This window comes from Cryptotermes secundus, unplaced genomic scaffold, assembly GCF_002891405.2.
Source record: "Cryptotermes secundus unplaced genomic scaffold, Csec_1.0 scaffold150, whole genome shotgun sequence".
In the NCBI taxonomy this organism is placed as follows: Eukaryota; Metazoa; Arthropoda; class Insecta; order Blattodea; family Kalotermitidae; genus Cryptotermes; species Cryptotermes secundus.
Genome location: NW_019729898.1, coordinates 227,482 through 254,196, shown reverse-complemented (window position 1 = coordinate 254,196; position 26,715 = coordinate 227,482). Strand labels below are relative to the sequence as shown.

The 26,715-nt window shown below is 38.1% G+C and overlaps 2 protein-coding genes across 8 annotated transcripts in view; both read left to right on the top strand.

Moving 5' to 3' along the window:
* Positions 1-659, top strand: part of LOC111865718 (cyclin-dependent kinase 12) — a 73,325-nt gene extending 72,666 nt beyond the window's left edge. The window contains exon 15 of the mRNA XM_023853950.1: positions 541-659. Coding sequence (XP_023709718.1) covers positions 541-545 — 5 coding nt within the window. The 3' untranslated portion in view covers positions 546-659. The remainder of the gene's footprint in view (positions 1-540) is intronic.
* The window catches only part of LOC111865719, a 28,770-nt gene continuing 2,602 nt past the window's right edge, over positions 548-26,715 (top strand). The window contains exons 1-9 of one of the 7 annotated variants that reach the window (XM_023853955.2): positions 548-635; positions 3,850-4,093; positions 4,910-5,015; positions 7,176-7,276; positions 10,035-11,337; positions 13,313-13,582; positions 16,587-16,698; positions 17,663-17,768; positions 21,801-22,032. In XM_023853955.2, coding sequence (XP_023709723.1) covers positions 3,883-4,093; positions 4,910-5,015; positions 7,176-7,276; positions 10,035-11,337; positions 13,313-13,582; positions 16,587-16,698; positions 17,663-17,768; positions 21,801-21,889 — 2,298 coding nt within the window. In that variant the 5' untranslated portion in view covers positions 548-635; positions 3,850-3,882 and the 3' untranslated portion in view covers positions 21,890-22,032. Of the gene's footprint in view, positions 636-3,083; positions 3,107-3,175; positions 3,424-3,487; positions 3,527-3,559; positions 3,702-3,849; positions 4,094-4,909; positions 5,016-7,175; positions 7,277-10,034; positions 11,338-13,312; positions 13,583-16,586; positions 16,699-17,662; positions 17,769-21,800; positions 22,033-26,715 lie in introns of those variants that run through there. The other 6 variants (XM_023853957.2, XM_023853954.2, XM_023853951.2 and 3 more) reach the window with 6 other exon arrangements.

Genomic DNA, 26,715 nt, shown 5'->3' with positions numbered 1-26,715 from the left:
GGAGCTGAATGGTTAACTTCACGCCCCTGGCCCGTTGCCCCCAGGAAACAGACTCCAAAGCCCGTCTGAACGCTACAGAGAAGAGAAAAATCATGAAAAAGCTGTAGTAGTTTTGTGTTTATTATTTATTTGGAATCTTATTTTTAAACTTTGATCATATAACGACAGCAAAAGCATTTGAAAATCTCATTTTGTTTAAAACTACAAAACCAGTTCATGTCTAATATGGCCTTCAGCCATCTTTTATCCAATATTTTGGCTTAGATGATTCGTTCCTTCTCATCTCGGAACTTGGCCAAAGGAGAGACTACCGTTGTAACAGGGATATAGGTAGTCATCACAATCTGTGTCACCAGCAAAAAAGACTTAAAAACTGTGGCTTACTTCGTGTTTCATGAATTTCGTCAGTTTCATCAAGCAAAGTCCTTGAAAAGCTGATACATGCTGAACCAGTCACAGATATTTTCCGCCTTTTATGAAGCCCGAAGGTTCATTATCGTGTTATTAGTATGCTGTATAGTGAATTACATTTCTTTGCAGGATGAAGGCGCCTTGTGACTCCCGCTGAAAACAGTACCTTCCAAATACTGTTGGAAGGAACCATACTTCAAATGATGACGGAAACATTACAAAGGGTACGGAGAATTTGTGGAAGAAATAAGTACTCTCTCGGTTGAGAGATTTTTTGTTTGTTTTAATTTTGTAATGAATTAAATAGCTATTCATTTACATGTTTTTTAATGTGTGTCTTATGATCATGCCTTGTTAGAAAGTTAAAATTACCACGTTGTGCGTGTATTTGTTAGTGTAGTATTAAGAAAACTTAGCCGTAATTAATTGCAGTGCCAACAGCGTGGCGGAGAGGAAACCACATTTGTAACTTTGAAGGTTTATGAGGCATAGCTCAAGATGAAAGGCTATATTAACATTTTATTTTTGAAATATGCCTCTGATAACGGTTCATCTGCCTTCATGAGTCTTGCGGAATCTAAAAAGGGACTGGTGTAGCATAGAACTGAACTTCAACATTGTACTGTACAATGACATTATTAACCTGACATTGAGCTTAAATGTATGCGTGTTTTGCATATTAAGGAGAATGTCAGTATCCTAAGTACGTAGTATGAGACATCATTAGACGCAGCCTGTAGTTGATGTCAGCTGATGATCCTCAACAGTTGTCAATAAAAACAGTGGATTCAGTTGTAAATAATGTAGGCCTCAACTTATTAAGAAGATTCTGTGTTGTTCCCAAGTACACATATACCTCATTCTGTATCCTTGTTACCCACGCCACATATATAATGATCTACTTTATAATTTAGTACGGTAAACAGACTGGCCGGTCACGGTAGCCGAGCGGTCTAAGGCGTGCCCTGTCTTCGCTCGCTCGGAAGCCGGGATCATGGGTTCGAATCCCAACCAGGGCATGGATGTTTGTGTGCGTTTTTCTGTGTTTGTGTACAGGTAGAGACTTTGCGACGAGCTGATCACCCGCCCAAGGAGCNAATAATAATGATAATAATAATGATGATGATAATAATAATAATAATAATAATAATAATAATAATAAAGGAAGCGTCCTCGCGATTATCTAATTAAGATATATGTTAATATAGAACATACGTTCTTGAGCTTATCTAAATACTTAGAATACTAGACCTTATCGCAATAAGTACTACATCATTGATGTTATCGTGTCATTTATAATTTCTTCTGCCCAGTGTACCTGTTTAGTGCACACGTTATACAGCTTTTACAGTCCCATTTATGATAGCAGCTACAATAATTGTGCTTGACCGTACTTGGCGTATTGATTTATACATAGGTTGATTATGGCACTGGGAAACAGAAAATCTTTCTAGGGACACTTGCACTTCTACAGAAATGACACTTAATGGCTTACGTTGTGAACGTTTTCCTTTGTCACATAAAGAGTATGCCGTTTTTGGGACGAAAACATGCGCTCTGTTAGTTTTCTTAATTTTACATTACAAGGAGTACTCTCTTCTGGGATGTGTTGCCATGTAGTGTGGTAAAAGTTTACAGACGTTTCGGAGATAGGTACTGCCCCAATTTTCAACGTCGAATAGTAAGCCAAGCATTCACTCTGCTTGCTGTTTGACCTACTTTTTACCCCAGAAGATGGAGCAGTATGTAGACTACACGGTATCACACCCCAGGAGATAGTAGGCCTATTCCTTATAGTCACTTCTGAGAGAATGTCAAATCTCACACTTTAAATTACTCATTCGATATCAAAACCAATTGTACAAATTAAGAGTTTTGTTTCTACTTAAGCATATTACCCAAGTTTTAATTTGTAAATTTTATTTTCTGAAAGGAAAATTTTAGGTCCTGGAAGAATATTCGAAATATCTAGCGTAATACCTGTATACAGTATGTAATACAGAATACTTGACTACCAGCATGCCATACTTCCGGAGGTAATGTTGAGTAAAAGACGTTAGTACAGCATTGGTTTTATTTTCAGCAGTAACATAGACCAAATGTTGGTTGTTGAAATAAGTAACCTATATTGGGGCAAGATTAGCCTTTTTGGAATGTGATGCCGTGTAATTTGATGGATAGATACCAGAGTTTCGGAGGAACTTCCAGCCTCTTTCTTCAGAGTCGAATGGTGACGGTAGTACATTCCTCCGAAACATCAGCACATCTGTACTAAAGTACACGGCGTCACTTCCCAATGACCGTAATCCTAATACTCACCACCACAAGAACCAAAAATCTCATACACCGCGTCCTGATACGGTTAATAAAAACGGCAATAGAAGCGAGCCCCTTTCACCCCTGGACAAGGTGTCATATTCCAAATTACCGCAGTCTTCATATTCACCGTGGTAGGATTTTCAGATCTCATGTGTATGAAGAGCCTGAAAACAGGCATACCTTATATTGAGAAAAGAGTTAGTTTGCATAGTTAAATCTGTGTCATTGAAAGTTTGGATATTTAGTTTAAAAACTTCCTACCGTCTATGCCTCCATTGGCACGAAGCGCACTGAAGTTCTCGACAGCACAAGCAGAAGCGGATTTTGTACTCATATAAAGGAAGTCGGGAGGAATTTGAAACTGGCGATAAAAATGGTGTGTTTCACTGAAACATCACCCTCAGTTTGTTCCAATTATGAATTTGAATTTGGTGGAATGTTAGTTTGCAATCATCCACCAGGAACGGTATCACGCGAACAACGAGATGTGCGCTGGGAAAGATTGGAGGGAATAGTAAAAGATACTGGATATAATAGTGTTTCTGATACACGACAAGTATAATGTTTTTTTGGCGGAAGCAACACAGTGTAAAAGTTTTTGTTAGCGTTCTTTTTAAATATTAAAGTAAAGCACGTTATAAATTGCAGTCTGCTTTTGCCGGTGTATGCCTTAATGAGATGATTTGCAGTCTTGTAAGAAAACTCGATAGATTTCTATTTTTCTGCTAATTAATATTCTTTACTGCTTTTTTTACGGTAGAAAATCATTATAAGTATCTAATTTATTAAATTCCTGGTATGTCAAAAGCATTGTCCTTACGCATATCTAGTTGTTTGGTCTGAACCAGTTCTATGTTGCGTTTTTTAAGTGTACATTTTGTGTTCGCTTTGTATTAGTTCTCACGGCATACCTTGCTGAGTTTCAGAGAACTTGCTCTCGATACTTTAAATATTCCAAAATAACATTCGAAGTTTGTATATGTATTTTACTGCCACACATAACCTAGAAGATATGACTATATATTCGTATTGTAATCCAATTATGTAATCATTTTATTGATGAATAACTTTTTATTATATCTAAGGGCAAGGAGTAACAAAAATGTATGGTTTTTCCAGAAACTGTACAATTATAAATTGTAACGATTTGGCATGGCGGTTTCTTTAATTCCCTTGGATTGTGACATCAGTTGTCCATCCAGCAGTAAGAATGTAACCGAGCAGATCCCTGTTTGGAGTGATGACAAGATAAGGAACCTTTGGTCGTCTTTACTGAATCTAGAGTTAGTGTCTAAGTGCTGTGAAGATGAAGAGCTGCAGGGGATTTTGTTACTTCTGGAGACCACCTTCAGTGTCTTCAAAAGTAAGTGTTTTATATTGTTACATGGTTGGTGTAGAATATATCTGATTTCGTTTGTATTTATGGTTAATGCTACTGTGTAGGATCTCAATTTTCATTTTCAGTGTTTATAACCATCTTCATTGAATTAGATTGATGGTTTGGTTAAATCAAAATCAAACTGTACACAATATCACAGAAAATAAAATGTAACACTTCTTGATAATGACAAATTGATATTTGACATTGTGATTAAGAAGAGAAGTAATACTTGTAATTTCACACACAGAATGTATATAACCAATTATTTTTAGTATATTTAATGCGAAACTGTTCTCCCTTAAGGTAAATAATATTATGGAAAACATGCCACCACGATAGTGGTGGGCTGTGCCATAGGTTAGGCAGTTACTGTCTTCCCACTGTCATGGGCAAGGTATGGTTCCAGGGCAGATCATATTGACTTGTGATGGACAGAGTAGCACTGGAGAAGGTATTCTCCAAGTACTTGGTTTCCTCTGCCAATTCTCATTCCACCAGCTGCTCCAAATTCATTAAACATCTTATAATCAACACTGTATGGCCTCAATACTGACAGTGTCTCAAAATTACAGGAAGTCAGTTGAGTTATGAAAATTAATACTTAACAATAAAGCAATTACATATTGTAATATTTTAATCAGAAATATGAAAGCCAGTTCTGGAGAAAAAACAAACTTTTGGACACTGCGTAGTCTTGTAGCTAATTGTCAGTGTTTCAGAGGAACCTGCATCACGAATCTTGACTCTGAACAAAAGACACACAAACAGACATTTGGAATTGTGTACTTTTCTTTCCAGAGCTGAAGAAAAAATGTAATGAAGCAGAATCAGCATATCAGATTGTGAAGCAGGACTTAGAATCAACTAAAGAGGAGATCTGTCAAATGGAAGAGGATCTAAAATGGTATATTCATAGAATAAAGATTGTAGCTGCATTCATGCTTCAGAGATGTTTTGACTTGAAGGAGGTTTATTTTAAGACCTTGAACCCTAGCTTTACTTTGATGCATTCTTGTCAGTGTTTTAGTTACAACAAATTTTTGCAGACATTTGTAATTTATTTGTTGCATATGGAAGTTTACTGTAAATCCATCCTTTTTACTAGGGCTTTTTGACACATTGAGAGCATTATTAATAGCCAGCATTTGCTTGCCAGACCTGTCACAGCTTCGCTAGAGCTGCATTAGCCATTATTTTCAGGGTGCTTATTGTTATTGTAAACTGACACTTAGTTTAGCTCTGAAATAAAGAAATCAATGTGGAATCCAAGGAATGGATATGAAATGTCTGAGAAGTATTGAGAGAAAAGCAAGAAGGCAGAGAATTAGAAATTAAATTTTTAAGGAAGTGAGAATTGAATAATATGTTACTAAATAGAGGTAGAAGAGAAAGTACTACAATGGATAGAGTAAGGATAGTACTGAAAAAGGCATTAGAGTTAAAATGTAAAAGTAGACCTGTTTGGTGATCCAGAACAAGGTGATTTAGTCAAGTGCTGTAAAACATCAGGAAGAGAAAAAGAAAAGCTGGCAAGAAACTGGTAAAAAAAAAACTGTGGGAACATGGAAATGATTGTGACTTTTATTCTTCACTCGTTTTGAAGCTGTGAAACATATGTCAAATTACTTCAGAAATGTAAAAAACAAAAAATGTCGGCCACCTCTTTTAATAGTGATCCAGATTTTACACCTATGTATGCTTATGTGCACCTGTGCACACTTGCACAAGTTCACATCCACACAACAGAATTTTCCTACAAAACTAAATGCTTTTGTCACTTCATATTTGCTGCTGCCTTCAGGTGAGGACTACCAGTTACTCCCGATAAAACATGTTATCAGTAGGTACTGCTTAAATGCTTCCTACCTGTGTGAGTATGGATGTCAACTTCTGTGAATAATATTCATAATGTGGATATATTAACAGTCTTCAAGTGCATACAATCTAATCTACCACTTCTACACTACATGTTTCGGCAGTATGCTGCCATCTTCAGGTGTATCAATCCGTCAACCATTTCACTGCTTGCCTTTATATGTCAGTTTACAAATAATATTAAATTTGTATATGTCCTTATATAATAATAAAGTTTATGTATTTAAAACTTGTTAAAATCTATATCTCATGTGTCATATTTTTTTAAATTCGTGTGTATTATTGCTAATCTACATGGGGGTTGTTCTTCTAATGTTTCTAATGTTGTGTGTATATTATGTCTTATGATGTGTTCTAGTCTTGTGGCTGCGTGTGTTGTATTGTTGGATGTGTGTGTGTCTGAATAAATAAATTTAGGGTATTGATGAATAATGAGTAAAAATGGTGGATATCATTTTGAGTGATTGATGTGATATATGTACTGTTGAAAATGTCAGGGAACATTTTACTATAAATATCTTACAGTGACAGAAGCACAACAGGTATTCCAGAACTTAGTAAGAAAATGAGGTCTTAGGGCCCTTTCTGGGCAAGAAATTCATTGCATATGTTTTATGCTTACTGAAGAGAAAATTTTTAGAAATGTTTAATTAATTCTGTATATGTGTGTGTGTGCATGAGAGAGANGGTGGATATCATTTTGAGTGATTGATGTGATATATGTACTGTTGAAAATGTCAGGGAACATTTTACTATAAATATCTTACAGTGACAGAAGCACAACAGGTATTCCAGAACTTAGTAAGAAAATGAGGTCTTAGGGCCCTTTCTGGGCAAGAAATTCATTGCATATGTTTTATGCTTACTGAAGAGAAAATTTTTAGAAGTGTTTAATTAATTCTGTATATGTGTGTGTGTGTGTGCATGAGAGAGAGAGAGAGATCAAGGGTGATAATTCAGTGCTAGCAAAACAGAATGACTGTTGCCATTGAATGTTTGGGCCATGAGATTAATGAGTGGATAATTTGAATAAAGAGATCAATTGATTCAGCTTTAAATGATGTAATTGGCCAGTAAATAAGTTTTACATATAAAACTATAATGGAAGTTCTGTCTTTATTCATTTATGTGGTAGATATTGCATTGCATCTATTAATTTTGATAGTATGCAATACTCGCATTGTTGCAGTCGTAAGACAGTAGTTTGTGAACGCTGCCCAGAATTGGCTAAGGAACTTGGAGCCCAGAAGAAAAAATTGGAGTACAATGAGAACCGCATCAAATCAATTGGTAAGTTCCAGGCATCTGCAAGCTGTTCACAGTGCAGAGTTCTTTGTAATTGGTAGTATATTCCTTGTAATTCGAAAGGTTTATGTTAGTGGCCTGATATCATAATTTGTTGAACATCTTCTGTTATCTGTAGTTAAGATTATGTCTAAAGCATTTTATAGGTTAGCTCTGTCTGCTCAGTGACGAGGATTAGCTTTATTTAACAGTTTCACGTAGATGTCTTCTCTCCTTTCTTGTTTCATACCTGAACAGACAGATGAAGGAGCCTCAACAAGATTGAAAACATGAGTAACCACAGTTTTAAATAGTGAACTTTGTATTTACAAATGGGAAAGAAAATATACTTTTATACTGAAAATTCAAAGCACTTGGCTCCCCTTAAGATATTTACATATAAGTAAAGGTATCCCTGTAACAGTCTGTGGAGACCCATAGGGTTGTGAGATGTTGAGGTTCCAACATTTTCTAGACAGTCAGCTTATAGATGGTGGCAAGGTTGTCAGGTTGTTGGCCACCCTTTACCCGTAAGAATATTCCAAGAATATTCCTGGTACTCATTTCTGTTAGAGGCTGAGTTGACCCCACCAACATAGTGCGGCTGGAAGGATTAGATCAATTGAAAAAATCCAATGACCTCATCGGGACTTGAACCTACGACCTTCTGGCTTGTAGCATAGTGCCTCAACCAACTACACTGCTGCGTGCCACCAAGATATTTACATATATGCATACAAAACACCCATTCAGTATTCAACACATACCACCTCCCTACCCCATTCTTCCTCCATATTTAACTAACAACCCTTTACATAGTAGGCTATGTTTAAGTTTTAACTGATAATTTTAAATAACAATTATAGTAACAGAAGTAAATTATAGACTTACCCAATTTAATAATCCAGTATATTTTATAATATCATTATCTTGAAAAAAGCTGTATAGGACAGGACTATCTGCAATGGATCCATTGTATAACAACGGTGATGCACATTTTAATATTTTAAACACCTGATGATGGTCACATATGACCAAAACATGTAGCATGTATTATTATTTACTTACTTACTGACTTACGGAGCTGTGCCCTTCTTGAGGAGCCACCAAATCTGCAGCTACTCAGGAATTTCCCAGCATGTATTTTTTATCATAATCAGTAATCTGTCAAGACGACAGGTCCACAGTCTCTTCCAAAACAATTCCTCCACTTAATGCGATCTAGAGCTTTCTCCTTCAAATGACAGTATCCTCTTCTGTCCCCAAGGTCATCCAGCATCATGTATTATTAGCAAATAAAATAAATTCATGCTTTCAGTTGTTTATTTATAAGGGAGTTGTTGTGATAGATGGGCTAAAAAATACATAGTGATCTCATAAGCCTACTATCTTGCCTTAGACTGAAAATGCATTCACATGTTTGCTGCCAGAGACATTCAGTGATGGTGTAGCTAGAAACTGTACATATGCCAAAAGAAATCATAGATATATTTATGACTGTCAAATATGTTTGGAACTTCACTTTATATTTTAGTCAGAGAGATCTTCTGTTTTTTTAGTGTTCATGTCTCTGAAGTGAAGATAAAAAATTTATATGGCAAAAGAAGAATTCTCCAACAACTTCATCAAAATTTGGGAAGTAAATATGGTAATTGTTACTTATTCTTTGCATTCAGTGATCAGTTGAAACATGATCCAGTAAAAGCATATTCCTCACTCACTACCACCACTGCTGCTGCTAGTCCCACGAGTTATTTTTGCTGTTTTGCTTTTGTTGTTATATACAGACTACTGTTATTGTTTGCTTGTTGTTACCATTACTGTTGAATTTTGATATTTTTTATAACTCAAGTGCTTTATATGAAATTTATACATATGTTCATGATCTCCCAAACTTGAGTTGCATATCTTTGAAATCTCAGATCTACAAGAAATAATTGAGGATCTTCTGTGGAATGGCTGTAGTGTTCCTTGCACCTTAAAAATTTCCAAAGACCAACCTTTAAGTAAAATAATCAAAAATCTTAAATTCTGAGAACTTGGAATGCGCATGCCAAAAATTGTGAACCAAGAATTGTGCTGTAGGGTTTCTTTGCAAGAATCTCATTTTCTGCAAGTCTTCTGAGTTTCATTTTCTTCCAAAGGCATGGTGTTATGCTTTCCTGGTTGGTGTTATTTATTTTGTATGTATATTGAAAAACTAACAGGCATTGTCATTTTGTAATTGCATTTTATTTTGCTTACAGTATCAATCTGGGGGCATGTGGTAGTGTAGTTGGTTGAGGCACTATGCTACAAGCTAGAAGGTCATGGGTTCAAATCCCAGTGAGGTAGATTTTTGCAGTTGACCTATTCCTTCCAGTTACACTATGGCCCTGGGGTTGATTCAGCCTCTAACAGAAATGAGTATCAGGAATCTTCCTGGGGTTAAAGGGTGGCCAGCACGTAAGGCTGACAGCCTTATTACCATTTGTGAGCCGATTGTCTAGTCAAAATGTGGGAGACTCGACGTCTCACAACCCTGTGGGCCTTCACAACCTGTTACAGGGATAGCTTTAATTTTTTTTTTCTTTTTTACAATATCAACCTGCTTTGCAACAAAAGATCGGAATTGTAGATGGAGGGAGGGTACTGGGTGTTGTAAATGAAGGACATAAATACATATGAGGAGTTACTGATATTGGAAATTCAGAAGTTAATTATTTAGATAGCTTTCATTGCGTACAATGTTAACTTATCGTATCCGTGTTCTTGTTTCTTTCAGTTTCTATATTGAGCATAAACAATAGCTCTGAAGATTCGGAGAGAAATCTACCATCAGGTCAAAAAACTGCTGTTGATAAGGCATATGATCTTGTATCTCAAATGTTATTGGAGAATGATAACATTGACTTGGAAAAAGATAAACATCTTGGTGTAAAAAGTGGGATTAAACGACTCGAGCATGATAGAACTGAAAGTCCACGGATGAAGTCACCGGGCAAAAAGAGAAAGAAACGAAACAAAGACCCAGCAAAAGTAGATATATTAAACACAAAAGACAGAGAGAGTGACACTGAAACTTTATATTATGGGGCCACTTTGGCTCCAGAATCATCTTGTAATGAAAGGGTTATGTGTTCAGTTGCAGAAAAAGAAATGGTTCCTGAAATTCTTTGCTCTCAGTATCCCGTTAAGTCCAGTGATATGGAGGAAAGTTTGCCACAGCTTAGCATTGTAAATATAAATGAAAAGATGGATAACATACAAACTACACCAAAAAAACCGATGTTACAGGAGAAGATAACTCGACGATCTAGTCCAATTTTAGGCAGCTGCAATAGAAAGTCCATGCATAAAACTACACATTGTAATAATTATAACGTGCCAATTGTAGACAGCCCAGGCAACAATCCTGTGACATTGAAAACTTTCATACCCAGTGGTAAATCAGATAACTGTGATACTGGTTCAAGTCTGCAGAGTTACAAAGATGTTGCCAATAGGAGCCCATCCTTACTGAAGATTGAAGCAGCAAAGTCAGATTCAATTGTAGTAGATGTACATAAAGTGGAAGATAACAGTCAAGAAAGAAAAAATGAGAAACATGAACAGAATGTTTTATGTGCTGCGGATGATAACCAAGAAAGCATGAAGAATATTCAAGCAGACTTTTGGAAATTGAAGCCTATACCTAATGTGAATATTAATATGAAAAACTGCAGTGATGTTGGCAATCGTAAATTGAAGCAGACTACTCTTTCAGTTGCTTCTTTTTCAAAGAAACACGATCTTTGTAGACTCAAAGAGTTCAACGGAGGGGTGAGGCAGAGTAGCTCATTAGCTGATCAAATCAGTGGTATCTCTAGAGAAGAAACTTCTGTTAGACGGGCTGCTCAGGATTCATTGGACGAAAAGGAGAATACAGAATCTGTTTTATCAGAGAATAAATGCCCTGGAGTGAGACATCTAAGGACTGATTCTGCTGAAGATGATGATTTTGTACTAAAAAGTCCTGATGTATCGCACTCTCGGACATTGCCAAGACGAAAGTGTAATTATGTCAGAGACAGGCCTCTTATTAGCAGGTAAAGCAATTTAAGTGAGTAAAAATATAGATGTATACTGTATTAGTTTGAATCTAGGCCTGACAGCTGAGATTCCTAAAACTGGGACATAGCCACTTTCTTGTGTAACCTTCCCAATTTATCATTCACACATATCCTCCATTGCATTGCTGTAATCTGTTTGATTGAGGTAATATGGTTAAATAAACTAAGAGCCTGAAGATGCATGAGAGTAGTTATAGTACTGTAACGTGTTTCGTTACTGAATACGCCGTAGAGATTGTTAATTGGTTTATTTAACAACCTACAATTCTCGGCTACAATCAATTATGACAGTGTTGCGGGGTTTCACAACTTATAACCCTATTCGCAATATTCAATTCACACTATTGTCAGTAGTCTACACGTTTCACAGTACGGGAGCTATATAAGTGTTACTGTATCACACACTCCCAATCAATTCTCAGTTATCACAAACTATCACTGATTATCACACACTTTCACTCGTAACTCGCCGCTGGCTAGATTCCAACTCTGCTCGCAGGCTGCTGCCTTGAGAACTGTTGATAACACACTGGCTCTCGCTTACTGCTCAGCCGGCTTTTATCCTGTTCGCTGTTGCCTGTTGCCCGCGTCAACAGCGTCGTTGCGTGCCACGTAACAGTGTCTGCGTATAGCCTAGCAACGCTGTTACCTCATGCCGTCTTACGTCACCACTGTTGACTCGTGTTGCATAGCTACCAGGACGCTGGGACTCGGCTAACTTTGGCTCCACTCGGCTCACTTCGGCTCCGCTTGGCGCGTCAGCTCCGGGGGGGGGGTTCCAGCTAGCGCGGCACGTCACAGTACACTCATAATCACCCGGAGGAAATGTATCCTCTAGAATGATTTTAATTATGTTTACAATTTTCCTTTTAGTGTTTTCTGAAGTAGCAGCTGTTATAGTCATGTTAGGAAGTTTGACAGGTGCTCTGATTTCATCACCTTCAAGTTAATCACTGGAAAAATCCTGATTTTATAATATGACGTGTGTTAAATTTTCACATCAACAGTTCAAACTATACACATCTATAAACCAGTTGAGTCATGTCAGCTGATATCAATAGAAATATGAAGAAATGTTGTAGGTGTGTTCACTAATTTTTGGAGATTGAGCAAGATTACAGTGGGAAGTGAATAAATTGGCATATCCTTAGCTCATTACTGACACTGTACAGTCTCAATATCGAAAGCATCATTAAATGATACAGAGGAAATGTTCCAGTGGGAGATAATCTGTAAGCTGGAATTTGCCAAACCCATTAACCCACTCTTTTCCCACCATCCTGGCCTGCAGTACCACTCTGGTTTATCCATATTGATAAACATGGTTGAAATACAGTAAATGGCTGGAATAGCATTTTGATGAACCACATGTAGACAACATAAGAGTTTTCTTGTAAATGCAAAGTAGAATGTGTGTATATCCAGTGTAGAGTCCTCTAGGTAGTATGCATACAGATAAACTTATTAAAAATTGACCTAATCCTTCCAGCCACACTATGGCCCTGGGGTCAACTCAACCTCTAACAGAAATGAGTACCAGGAATCTTCCGGGGGGTAAAGGGTCGCTGGCCCATAAGGCTGACAGCCTTACTGCCATCTGTGAGCCGACTGTCTAGATAATGTGGGACCTTTGACATCTCACAACTCTTTGGGCCTTCATGGCCTGTTGCAGTAGTAGTATAGTAGTTTCGTTTTATGGTCTGTTTTACAATGCTGTTAGTATTTTTTATTTATTACAATTTCTGATTTTAGACATAATTATATGTAGCTTAACAAAAGTAATCTGTTTTGCCACTTGATACTGCTAGGTAGAATTTCACTTCATTAAATATTGAGGGAAAAGTGCTGAGTTTGGTTGCTAAAGTGTGACATTTGAGCATAAATACGAGTATCTAATCCTGTGTTTTAAGGGAGCATTCCTTACTGTGACAAACAGTGTCTTTCTTTTCAGGAAGGGTGATGGTACAGCAATAAATATAAGTCCAAGAAAGAAACAAATTCAGTCTTCAGCTGGAAGGATGGATATCGACGAGACTTTTTTTGTTCCTTTGTACACCAGCACCCTGCAGGATGGTGCTTATGGTAGCAGAGAAATTAAGAGAGTACCTGAAACTGAAGAATTGTCTTGTGAACAGAATTTCAAAGAGGCATACCATCCTTCTGAAATGAAAAACAGAAAAGTAACAGAACTGAACAAGAAACATGACTGTAGTTTTGACAGGTATTTTAATTATATTTGCATGACACAAATGTCAGTTAGGCCTGTAAGGCATACATGGTGTGTCCAGGATCCATTAGGACTCATTTTTTTTAATTTTGCCCTGCAATGACATCTGTTGACGAGTTGTGGCATTAAGATTCATGAAGTTTTAGCTCTGGCTGTCTGTAATTTAAAAGCACAAAGATTGTTGCATCATGCGTTCTGACCTTGAACATAACAGTACTGTTCTGATGCTCGTCGGAAAATTGCGGTTGAACAGAGAGCCAACATCAAATTTTGTTTGAGGTTAAACAGAACAGTCAGAGAAGCATACAAAATGATGAAAAGTGTGTATGGTAGTGATTGTTTGAGTCGCTTGAACATTTTTCGATGGTATGCTGTATTTCGTGATGGCAGGGAGGACATTGAAGACGCTCCATGTTCATTAAAGCCAAGAACAAGTTGCACTGAAGAAAATATGAAAAAAGTGACGGATATCCTTGCATCAGACAGATGTTTTTCTGCTAGACTCTTCGAGGAGCTTTTGGGAATACCAAAAAGTACTGTGCATCAAATTTTGACCGAGGATTTGGGCAAACGTAATGTCTGTGTGTGGTTTGTACCGCACACGCTGTCAGGCGATGAAAAACATGCCAGAGTGGAACACTGCAAAGACGTTACAGTTGGCCCAAAGCGATACAGAATTTACAAAATCGATTGTTACTGGTGACAAGATATGGTTTTTCAATATGAGCATGGTTCAGCCCAAAGAAGCCAAAACCAAAGAAAGTGTGCATGCAAAAGAGTCGAGTAAAGACACTGCTAACCGTTTTCTTCAATTCCAAAGGAATCATTCACAAGGAATTTCTGTCAGAAGGTCAAACAGTGAATTCTGATTATTATCTTGCAGTCCTCAATCGTTTGTGGGTGAGATTCTTCGAATTTGACCTGAATATTGAAAGCAAGGTTCCTGTTTGCTCCTCCACGACAATGCCCCACCCCACAAATCGAAGATCGTGCGCGATCTTTTGGCCAGAAAAGGGATCACAGTCCTTGATCATCCTCTGTATTTGCCAGATTTGGCTCCAGCAGATTTCTGGTTATTCCCAAAAGTTAAGTTGGTGATGAAAGGAGACTGTCACGACACCATCCAGGACATCCAAAGGGAATGTACCACAGTTTTAAATGTGATTCAACTAAAGGAGTACAGTGACTGTTTTCAAAAACCTTTCAATCGATTCCAGCTATGTATTGATTAGAAGGAGACTATTATGAATAAAAAGAGTGAAATTTTGAAAATAATTCACATCTTGTATTTTTAATGAACACAGTCCTAAACAGAACCTGGACACACTGTGTATGATTGAAAATATGTGTCAGAATTAACGTTCGTGAGTATGTCTGCTGTTTTTGAAGAAATGTGGAGTGTATTAAATTTGAAAGCACCTGCTTTGTATGGATATGAAACTTTGTCTCTCCCTCTGAGGGAAGAATAGGTTGGAGGTGTTGCAGAATAGAATGCCGAGAAGAATACAAGGAGAATGTAACTGCAGGTGGAGGAAATTATGTAATGAGGAACATCATAATTTGTACTCTTCACATAATATTGTCATGCATTCAGGTGACTATAGACAGGTTTTGGATTGATAACTGGATTTATTACACATTTGTACAACTCATGACCACAATACACAGATTGCTGTCCCACACAAACCAGTGTTTTCAGTCACATTGCTTGGTATTGGCTTCCAACAATATAATTCCTTCAGTTTTCGTATCGAGCGGCTCCTCTCCTTGCTGGTGGGCACCTTTCGCCACTGCTTCCAAGATTAAGTAACTCACAACTCCAGATTGACTCTTTACGTAGCCTCGGCATGGACTGCATAGAAAACACCGCTTCCAACAATTCTTCTCTTGTTTCATGTGTATGTTGCTTAGTGTTGTTGCATGTTACACAGCTGTCGCCTAGCAGTGGCCTTCTAGCTTTGAGGGCTTATGTGAAAATATTAGGTTTTTAAATCAAGGAGAAGGGTAGGACATGCAGCATTAGTAGGATGATCAGAGATGCATGCAGAATTTTAGTTAGAAAACCTTGAGGGCAAAGACCACTTGTGAAATTGAGGTATATGAGGTGATAATATTCAAATGGATCTTTGAGCAATATAATGTGAAGGGGTAAACTGAATTGAACTTACTTAGGAAGTGGTCCAGTGGCAGGCTTTGTTGAATATAATAAAAACTTAAATTCATGATCACATAACTGTTAGCATTTGAAGAAGATGTTGAATCAAAGAGTAGTGGAATGAACCCTTTTGTCCATGTATATGGGTTTTGATGTGGGGCATAAGCGGCCTGTGCCCTATTATAATCTAGTGCAGTGTCTACCTCTACACTTATACTACCCCATATGTCTTCATGTCATGGTGCTTAATTAATTAAGGACAGGGGCATCTTACCTTTATTTTTAACCTTTGTTTGCTCATAGTAAGTCAGCCATGAGATATAGCTACCCCCAGTCTAACTCCTCCATGTCTGCTTGAAACTTCTGATTGTACCCCCACCCCAGTTATGAATGCATGAGAAAACTTTGTTTATTTTTCAGTTAGTATAGTGTCTGTGTTCAAAACTTCTGTTGGTGGTCTGCTGCTACGCCACTTCACCTAGAGACGTGCGGAAACTTATTTCTTTTCACCTTCCATTGGACCATTTAGATGCTGCTGTGTCAGATGACAGGACCTCGAATGAGTGTGAATGGTATGCAAATAGAACCATTGCATGGAAAGGCTGTGACTAGATCCTGATTCTTTGAAGCAAAGAATGACCCCACAAGGGTTCATGTTTGTAGCCCGCAGTGTTATAGAACCATGGAGAATATTAGTATCAAATTCCTGCAGTTGGCTGTTCCCAGATAAGTGGGTATTTGAGCATCACGTGACACATGACCAGCTGGACTGCATATGCTCCATCACAGTATTGTGAAGCACAGATGATAAACGTTAACTGGATTAACACTTTTCAATTTCAGGATTCCAGAAAAAATATCTACAAGCCCAAATTACAAATATCGACGAGATGCTGTGCGTAACAGAGACGCACGACGAAGGCTTGATGGTTGGGAATGTGAGCAGTGCAAAAATGTAAGTTAGAGTGTACACTAACAGACTGCTAAGGATAGTGCTATGTAATATACAGATAATATGGAACCCAATTCTTATGCATATGTTGTTGAATGAGTAAGTGTTGTTGGCAAATACTTTGCAGTGTGATAAATCTAGTAGGGTGGTGGAAGCCTGTAGACATATCAGATTTTAATGGGCAGAATTTTAAGTATGTTTCATATAATAAATCTCAAGCATTTATGTTGTGTGTAAAGTAAGAAACGAGAGCTGGGTTAGCACTGTCAGTATAGTGACTGAGAGGTCAGAGTTCGAGTCCTGGTAGGGTCAAGAATTTTCACTCCTTATTGTCCAGACTGGCTCTCAGTCCACCCAACATTCTTTCCAAAGGGTACCAGAGGCTCTTTCCCTGGGGGTAAAGTGGCCAGGGTGTGAAGCTGATCACTCACCTCCAGCTAGTGCCAAGTCAAGAAAATGTGGATATATACATACACTCCCCCATATGCCTTCTTGGTGTAGTGCTTAATTAGTTAAGAACAGGGACAACTTTACCTTACCTTACCCATAAAGTAAGATAGGTTTTATATAGGCACACACACACACACACACAGACAGGAGGAAGAGTCAGTATTCTAGGAATCATAGTGTTGGTAATTCTAAGCAAAGGATTGTAAACCTCAGATATTATATTTAACACTCAAATTCGTCAGGACTAGCAGATCTGTAAGATTAGAAAAAGGGGGGGGGCCTCACCTTCCTTTCAGCCAAATATGATACCACTCCCTTTTGGCAACAGACCCAGTCATGTATAGGAAAAGCCATGGTCAGATAATTCTTGATGTTCAAAACTGAAAAATGAGTATTTGATTTGAGATCAAGAAATTTTTTCTCAATTTGATCTCAAAAATGTAAGACTCGCTCATATGTCTAAATTTTTCATATGGTTAGAACTTTTACGTTTATTTATGTTGATATTAATTTTCAGTATTATGCTGTTGCCAATGGTGCAGATCCGACGGAACTGAAACGTCACCTCAAACAGTGCTCCAGGCATCGTGACAAATATTCTATCCAATCCAGCACCCCTCCAGGTAAATTTGGTTGCCATTCTAAACTTCCAGTCATACTCAGACCTTAACTTTCTGATATGTATGTTTATATTTGTGGCTACATGACAGTTTGTGTTGTATGTTTCTTTGTGTATCTGAGGAAATTCAGAGAACTTAGGGACTTCGCAGGTTTTTATTTTATTATTGAGGTCACATTCTGGCAGAATGGTTACAGCAACTAACAGATTCATAGAACTGTCAGTCCTCCTCTTGGGGTTGCTTTACCCCATGATCCTGATTCGTTGGATTTTCTACCTTATTTGAGGACAGCATTCAACTGTATTAGCATGGTCTTGTCCTAGCACAACGTCAAGTCTGTCCGTCTCCCACCAAGAAAAATCTGCAATTTCCTTCAGCCAGTCAAGGATGGCTTAGAATTGATGATGCTGAGAGTATACAGCATCCCTTGTGAGTGTGGTCAAGTTTACATAGGCAGACAATCTCCTAGAATGACAGCACCGTTAAGGAGCACCATCTTGGACATCTAGAGTGTTCAGCCATGGCAGAAAACAATGTCAGTTCAGGATATTCCTTCCATGACATCAGTATTCTCTGCACCAAATCCCAGTACATAAACTACATCATCACAGAGGTGAATGAGATTGAACTACATCCTAACAGCATGAACTTAAGTTAGTTGTGGAAACCTTTCATCTTCTCCCTGAAGGGATGTAGGGAACCTCCCTCGTAGGTTTTCATGTGACATGGTTCTCCAGTTGATGTGGTCTGTGTCCACTGCTCTTTACAGTAATCCTAGCCTCTCCTGGCTGTTTTGGCAACAGCTTTTTCCTTTATCATCCTTGGGCTTTTCCACAACTTCTTGCTTCTTTATCCCTGAGCAGCTTTTTCCCAGACATGTACAACTTTTCTCCAGTCCAATTTCACTGAGTTGCAAACAGCTCTTTTCAGATCCCAACTGAGGTACCATTTCCTTTGCTTCCATTGGCTGCCTCACAGGTCTTTTGTTGTTGGACCATTCTCTATCAGGCCAGATTATCCATACACATTTTGCTTAGCTTGCCTCTTGCTTCTGCCATCTTCTCATTTGTCTTACTCTTGGACCCTGTAGATGGAAGTAATATGTTCCTGCAAAATGTTGAGCTGTCTCCAACTACATAATATTAGAACCCAGAAGACATTATGATGGGTTGCTCAAAGCATTAAGATATGAAACAAGAAAAAACTGTGTAATGCAGTCAACAGTAGAACTTTGGTTACTTAGTACCAAAGGTCTCAATAATCACGACAGCAGGGGAACAGTCGTATTTGTTGCTGTGGAAATATGTTTTAACAATTCACCTTCCACGTTTCCATGAGAATGTGCTCAGCGAAGCCCCGCCCAGCAGATTGGCAGATTGCAGCTTTCAGGTGTCATGTCACATTGCTCCATTCTTAAGGCTGTTCATCCTGAATAGCCTAACGGTGCATCACTGTTCCTTTCTTCCCGAAGGTTTTGCTTTTGCTGTCTGCAGGTAGCCTCACCGTCCTTCTCCTGGTTTTGTCTCTTCTTGCTACCACTGCTCCCTACTCAAGGTCACTCATCGTGAGCAACCCCCTGATAGGGTGCAAGCCAATCTAGGTATACCACCATCATCCTTGATCTAGGTGTTTCCTGGATCCTGTACACCACATTATTAATTCATATGATTATTTTGTATGGGCCTTTGCATGAAGATTGAAGCTTAGTCGGTTTCTCTTTTGTGCTGGTTGGACAATAGAGCCACACCCTGTTGCCCTTGTGGTAACCTGTGGAGTTGGCTGGAAGTAGAATGTTCTTGCGAAATGTTGAGCTGTCTCCAGGTACACAGTGTTAGAACCCAGAAGACAATACTTTTCAGAGATTTTCAGGTTTCTGTATGTATTATTAAATGAAATGAAAGCAAATGTACAGATTTCTGTAAAAGGTGAATGTTATTTACAGTTAGATACCACTGAAATATAGCCAGACATGCTAGATTTTAAGGGCTAAAAGAACGACTTAAGTGTTGTTTCCATCTGTGATTAAATATTGTGACATGACACTTAAAGGCCAAAATATGGAATCAGAGAAGTGTTGTAGAGGTGTTCATTGCTACACAGGGGCTTGTTGAAACTTTGTTTCACAGCGATGAAAATGCACACAACAGTAGAGAAACTGTTGGAGGCAGTGTTTTCAAATCTGAAAACAAGGAATTGTGTTCATGTTCCATTACTATGTAAAGATGTCACCAATTTGAAGAGTGATGAATGCTGGCCATGTTTCTAGATCTAGTCATTCTTAACACAGTGTACAGTGCTTTTGGTCAAGTCCACTAACTGATATAAGGATCAGAGTTGAGTATGGATTACATAATGGGGCTCTAGTTAGAATGCATTGTCCTTCTGCCATCCCTGCTGCAGTGCAGCAGCAACCACTGTCCTACTTCTGGCAGTACTTCTGCTTGCACACAACCCAGAGGCCAGTTCTAAAAATGGCCTGTACTTGTAGAAGGTGGCAGCTAAACCCCTCAGCCTACAGTGTAAGTGCTTCATGGTTTCTTAACAAAAGCAGTTTGTGCACTTACATCTACGTGAGATCTAGCATAATGATCATGATAAATGATACACACTCCGTCCCAAGTGCAAACAATATATATTATACGTCTTTGATCTTGTTCTTTTCTACACTACATGTTTCGGCCTCTATCGGCCATCATCAGGTGTATACTCTTAACGTTGCTGCCACACTGAAACCCAGTCTAAAATTTAACATTTAAAAACACATTGTTATTTTTGTCGTATTATCAACATCTACCTCGTTGATATGTGTCTGGTATGTAGATTATATTGCACACGTCAAATTTTCCTGTAGTAGCACTATAAAATCTTTAGTTATGATTTTAAAATCCTTTAAAATTTTCTCTAAATATTAAATTTAGAATTTACATGTGCACACGTAGTAAAGACAAGCAGCGGCACGCACACAGGAAGACCACACAGAATAACACCTGTACAGTGTGGAACCAGAACTAGCCGCTCCAGCACTTTAGACATAGGGCGAGTAACCCTAACAATTTTAAATTCTAAATTTAAAATTTAGAGAAAATTTTAAAGGATTTTAAAATCATAACTAAAGATTTTATAGTGCTACTACAGGAAAATTTGACGTGTGCAATATAATCTACATACCAGACACATATCAACGAGGTAGATGTTGATAATACGACAAAAATAACAATGTGTTTTTAAATGTTAAATTTTAGACTGGGTTTCAGTGTGGCAGCAACGTTAAGAGTATACACCTGATGATGGCCGATAGAGGCCGAAACATGTAGTGTAGAAAAGAACAAGATCAAAGACATATAATATATATTGTTTGCACTTGGGACGGAGTGTGTATCATTTATCGTGTAGAGTGCAACAGGATGCTGAGATATAATATTGTAAATAATGACCATACTGGAAAAATTACAGAATGGAATGCTATTTATGGTGCAGCATAGAAGAGAGTGCAGTAACATCACATATGTTTATGTCATGGTGTGACTATACATTTTTGCAAGATGAGTCTGAAATAATGATTACTGAGTTCAGTTGAATACAGGAAAGGACTGATGAACAAGTTTTGCAGGTTTTCCATAATTTTATTTTGTATGGCTGCTATCATAAGTGGAAATTAAGAACCCCAGAAAGGAAAGAGCAGAGAGGAAACTCTATGTATCCCCATGAAAATAATGTCACTGCCCTTGCTGTGTTGAAATGCTGTTTGTTGAGAAAAGGTGCTCTGTGTTTGGCTTTTTTCTGTTTGCATGTGTTAACAGAAGACTTCTTCAAGATGTTGTGTTTTGTTGTTCTGCTGATGAAAAACAGTTACATGCTGTAGAATTGTGTTAAATTACTTAGATAAAATATGTTTAGATAATCCAAACTTACTTAATTTGAAGGCATAAATTTTTGGTTTGATGAGAGATACAGATGAAGGTGATTTTGCAATGGTATTGGGATAGTGACATTTGATTAATGTCGCTTTTCAATAATAGCATGTTTTGATTACAGGATACTGGGATGTGAATTTCCCAGACACTGAAGAGAGCAAGTTGGAGGTTACACTTGCACCAAAGAACTTACCAATTGCAAAAGACTAATTCTCTGTTAATTTGATGTGGTGTGAGTTCAAAACACTTCACTGAAATGTTGGAATATTGAAGTTCAAGCATATACAAATATTATACAGACAAATTTGAATAGATTGAAATTTGATATTTTCCTAATAAAAATATGTCGTGTTTTTAACACATTTGCTTCCAGCTGTTCAGCAGCTGGCCACACCTCAAGCCCAACCATATTTAAAGGTCACACTGGTGTTTGACAGCACTTCACTTAAATGTGATTGTCCCTTAACCTTTAACATCCGAAGTGCCCCGATTGGGCCAGTGATGAGTATGGTCATCATGGCCAAAGTACCCCGTTTTGGCCAGTCGGGCATTTAAATTCCCCTAGTGTAAGCATGAGCACACACCGCTAAATGAAGCGCAAGCACAGCCCAAAATATTTATTTTTGTATGTAGTAATTACCAGACAGACTTGAGTAAAACCCTTATAGAGGATTAAAATGATACCTAAGTGAACAACAGCAAAAAGGAGTATACGTATGAGTTATGCCCAATCTTATCAACGAACCAGTACTTTTATTACAGATTCTGCAGATTAATGTGTTAAAAATATTGTAACGTGTTTTGTCTCTACAGACGCCGTTCGGATTGTTAATTGGATTATTTAACAACCTACAAATCGTAACTACAATTAATTATAACACAGTTGCAGGTTTACACAATTTATAAACCCTACACAATAATCTGTTAACACTATCTTCAATAGTCTTCACTTTCAAAGTAAAATATGGGAGCTATACCAGTGTCACTGTATTACACACTGCAGAGGAGGAACCGGCAATGTAGAAGCACCGGCCTCCCCAGAGAGAGTGAATGAGGACAGAATGAATGTGAGGATTGAATGTGATACAACACTGGACCATGGAACCGCTCGAGACGAGCTGGTCTTAAGAAGGGAGTGGAGAATGTAACAGCCGGAGAATAGTCGCTGCAAGAGGAGTAGCCGAAACAACAGGAGACACGGCAAGCACAGCAATGGGAAGAAAAGAGAACGGGGATGTACCGTTAGGCTGTTCGAGATGAATAGCCTTTAGAAGGGAGCAGTGTGACGTGGATGGCGCAACAGGAAGTAGGAGTCACGTGAACTCTGCGGTCTCAAGAGTGATGTCACATACCCCCACTCCTTCCATCAGTGTGCAACGCTTGGTAAACACCCCTTCCCCTGTGGTGACATAGCAGAGGAGCAACTTTGTCAGGCAACCATTGCCGCGGTGACGTAACAAGGGATACCGTGGTTACTACACAGCAGTAAACAACTCTCGACAGTGTTGCTAGGCAACCTGTAAACACAGTGTCACGCAACAGCGGTACCTATCATGTAACTGTTTTCTGTGTTGTCCGTGCTGAGGCTAAATAAGGAGCAGCGAACACTATTCAGTTGTGAGGATTGAGCCAGTTACGAGTTAGTGAGTTACTAGAGAGAGAATAACCAGTCAGTTGCAATCTAGCAGTCGCCGAGTTGAGTTGTATCGAGTGAATGGCATTGACTCCAGCAGGAGAAGTAATTGTGATACATTCGCTACATTCAATACGGCGTAAAGTTATTTGTCACGTGACATACACCCAACACGTGACAATATGTATAGTAAAATTCAATGTACATACCTTTTTTGTTATCTGCTTGATGTATACATATATAGATTGAAATGAAACTACAGTATTCAATTTCACTGTGAACGCCCAGAAAATAGATCACACTCTGTATTTCAGCCACGATGCAACTGTGTTCACGACTATAGCAAGGGCAGTAATCTCTTGCAGCTATAATGGAAGGTCTTAGCACTGAAGAAAGGACTGTAGAATTGTTCCCTCTAGCTCTTTCTTGAATAGCCATGCTTTCATTCTTCTGTCCTTTAGTCAAAAGATTAAAAAATCTGAAGGGTGTAACAAAGTTGTAAGGTTTTCCAGCAGAGAACCAAATGATTTTATTGCTTCCATCTGTTTTATGACACCAGGGACTGCTAAAATGTGTCAAGTGTTACAAATAGAAATGAATTTATAATGCAGAACATCTCTGTGAAGAACTGGGAAACCATTTTTGCAGTACACATCAAAATTAAAAGAAAAAAATTGAAAATAGCATATAACTCTTTCTATAAAAATTTTCAAATCTTCCGTTATAATATGCTTTATAATATGTTCTTTGCTGATACAAAGAAAGTCAATTCCATCCATTTATCATAAAAAATGTGTTAGATACAGCATTTTTAAACACATTGTTTAAAATTGTTTAAGCACCCTAACAGGAACAGACATTTAAATGCAGAGTAGCAGTGGGCATTTAAATAAACTCCGGCCAGCTCAAGCTTACCACCATTTCAAAAGTCTGGTGTTTAAATATTAAACTAGCAAACATAATTTTTAATATACCCATGTGACTTGTCTTGGTCCTATTCTAATGTGTGATACCTTGTGTCTTATATGCCAGGGTGGAAGAGAATGAATGCCATACTTTCTGCAAAACCCCCTTAGTTTCAATTTCAGTGGAGGAAGGGAGGCACACATGTCACTTCTGTGCTGAGTTTTTGTTACCTTTGGTTGGGGGAGAATGCTGCAGGACATGTTTCTGCTTCTTCCTTTGTAGTCTGTATATGTGTATGGTCCAGGGTTTGTGTTCACTAAGAATGCCTAACATCAGGGGTCCTTCATATGGTGTACATGAAGTTCTTGCTATGCTGTGTGGTGGTACAATTCCAAGTCTGTAGGGACGAAACTTTATTATTTGTCCTAGAAGAAGAGACTGTGGACGTCTGTCTCTTGTGATAATCATCTTAAAAAGATTTTCAAGGGTTAATCTGTAACCAAGCCAGAATGTCTTCAAGCTTCTCATCTGTGAGTTGTGATAATGTATTTTATCAAGTACTGACCCTGTGGAGAGGCCATGCGGTAACATAGTTGGTTGAGGCACTATGCTGCAAGCTGGAAGGTCGCAGGTTCAAGTGTTGATGAGGTCATTGGGTTTTTTTAAATTGACCTAATCCTTCTGGCCGCATTATGGCCCTGGGGTTGATTCAGCCTCCAACAGAAATGAGTACCAGGAATTAAATAATTTTCCTGGAGAGTAAAGCACGGCCGGCGCATAAGACTGACAACCTTACCTCCATCTATGAGCCGATTGTCTAGAGACTGTGGGACCCTCAACATCTCACGACACTGTGGGCCTTCATTGCCTGTTACAGGGATAGCTTTACTATTACTTTTTTTTTTTTACTGACCCTGTGGTCTGCCACTCACTAAGTTTGAACATGCAAGATTCTGTAGGGTATTTTCAGATGAGTCTTTTCCTGCATTTCACATAAGTGCTTTTTCATACATATGTTTCAGCAATAAATATTCTCTGATCAGTAGGATACATTATTGGTTATAAAGAAAATGATAAACTGAGTATGCAAATACAACTTCTGCCATCTCTTCTGGAACCGACTGACTAGAGCTAGCAGAACATGGATCAATATGGTATGGTACGAGGAGTAAGGTCTACCTGCGTCATTACAAGGTTTCCTTTTGTTGTGAATCCTCTGTACTGATGAGGTATAAATTCACATAGTTTAGAGCAGAGTACCATTTCCATTTAAGAGTCAAGATCAGCAGAGTTTAATCTGCATTTATTCAGTATTAATTTGAAGTTGCAGTATTGAAAAGATATGTTTACAGAGCTGTTATTAAATGTACTTTTTCTTGTAGCCCTGAGTGCTATATATATATATTGTACCACATTTTGTACATTTTATAAAGAAGCTATCTTGTTATAAAAAGTTAATTAATTCTGTCCAGTGTGACTGATTAACCTTTAATCTTTTATAATACTGTTAGTGTGACAGACCAGGATGAAACAAATCAAAGCTATCTTGTTTTTTGTTGAATCGTGTCAAGAAATGACATTTCACATATTGAAAATGTGTATAATCTTTGAAAGGCACAAATATAAATTCTCATTGCAGTAAGTTAATCTGTTATCAATCACAAGATATGTTGTGAGAGCATCTCATCCTCCCACTTAACGATGTATCAGATGGCAGACTGAAATATAGGGCTTCATTGTCATCATCCTGACTGACAGTGAAAAATAACTGTAATGATATTTGCATACATATCTTGTGTGATGAATGCATATGGCATCTTCACAAACTCTGATTTGTTCATGTGTGGCAGAAGCTGATAAGCTTGGTCAGAGTGTATGTATGTACTTCTCCCCCTTTGTCATCTCAACTGTGCAGAGCTGAAGTGCTGTTGAATATAAACACTGATGCTCTCTCAAGGGAACACACTTCCCTGTTGAGACTGATAACACTGCTACTAATAATCTTAAATTAAGTCCATTATGATGGTGTTCTGTGTGATGATGGCTGAAATGAAATTCTAATAATATTGTGTACAGAGTGAAAATTATCTGCATATCATATTGATTATCAGAAGGTTGAGTTTACCCATAGGTATAATGTTAAAATAGTTAACCTTTTAAGGTTAATATATGTGGTGTGTTCAAAAAGTATTAAACCTTTGGTTGGCAGAAATACATTTATTGTTTTGGAGGTATAAAACCCTAATCCCCTTCAAAGTAGTCTCCTTGATAATGCACACACTTCTCCCAGCGCTTCCGCCATTGTTGGAAACACTTCTGGAACGCGTCTTTTGGAATGATGATCAGCCGGGCCCTCGCATTCCGCATGATGTCTTCTCTTGACTCAAATCGGGTTCCTTTCAGCGGCATTTTCAGCTTGGGAAATAGCCAAAAGTCACATGGAACCATGTCGGGGGAGTAGGGAGCCTGATGAACCACAGGGAAGTTGTGTTTGGCG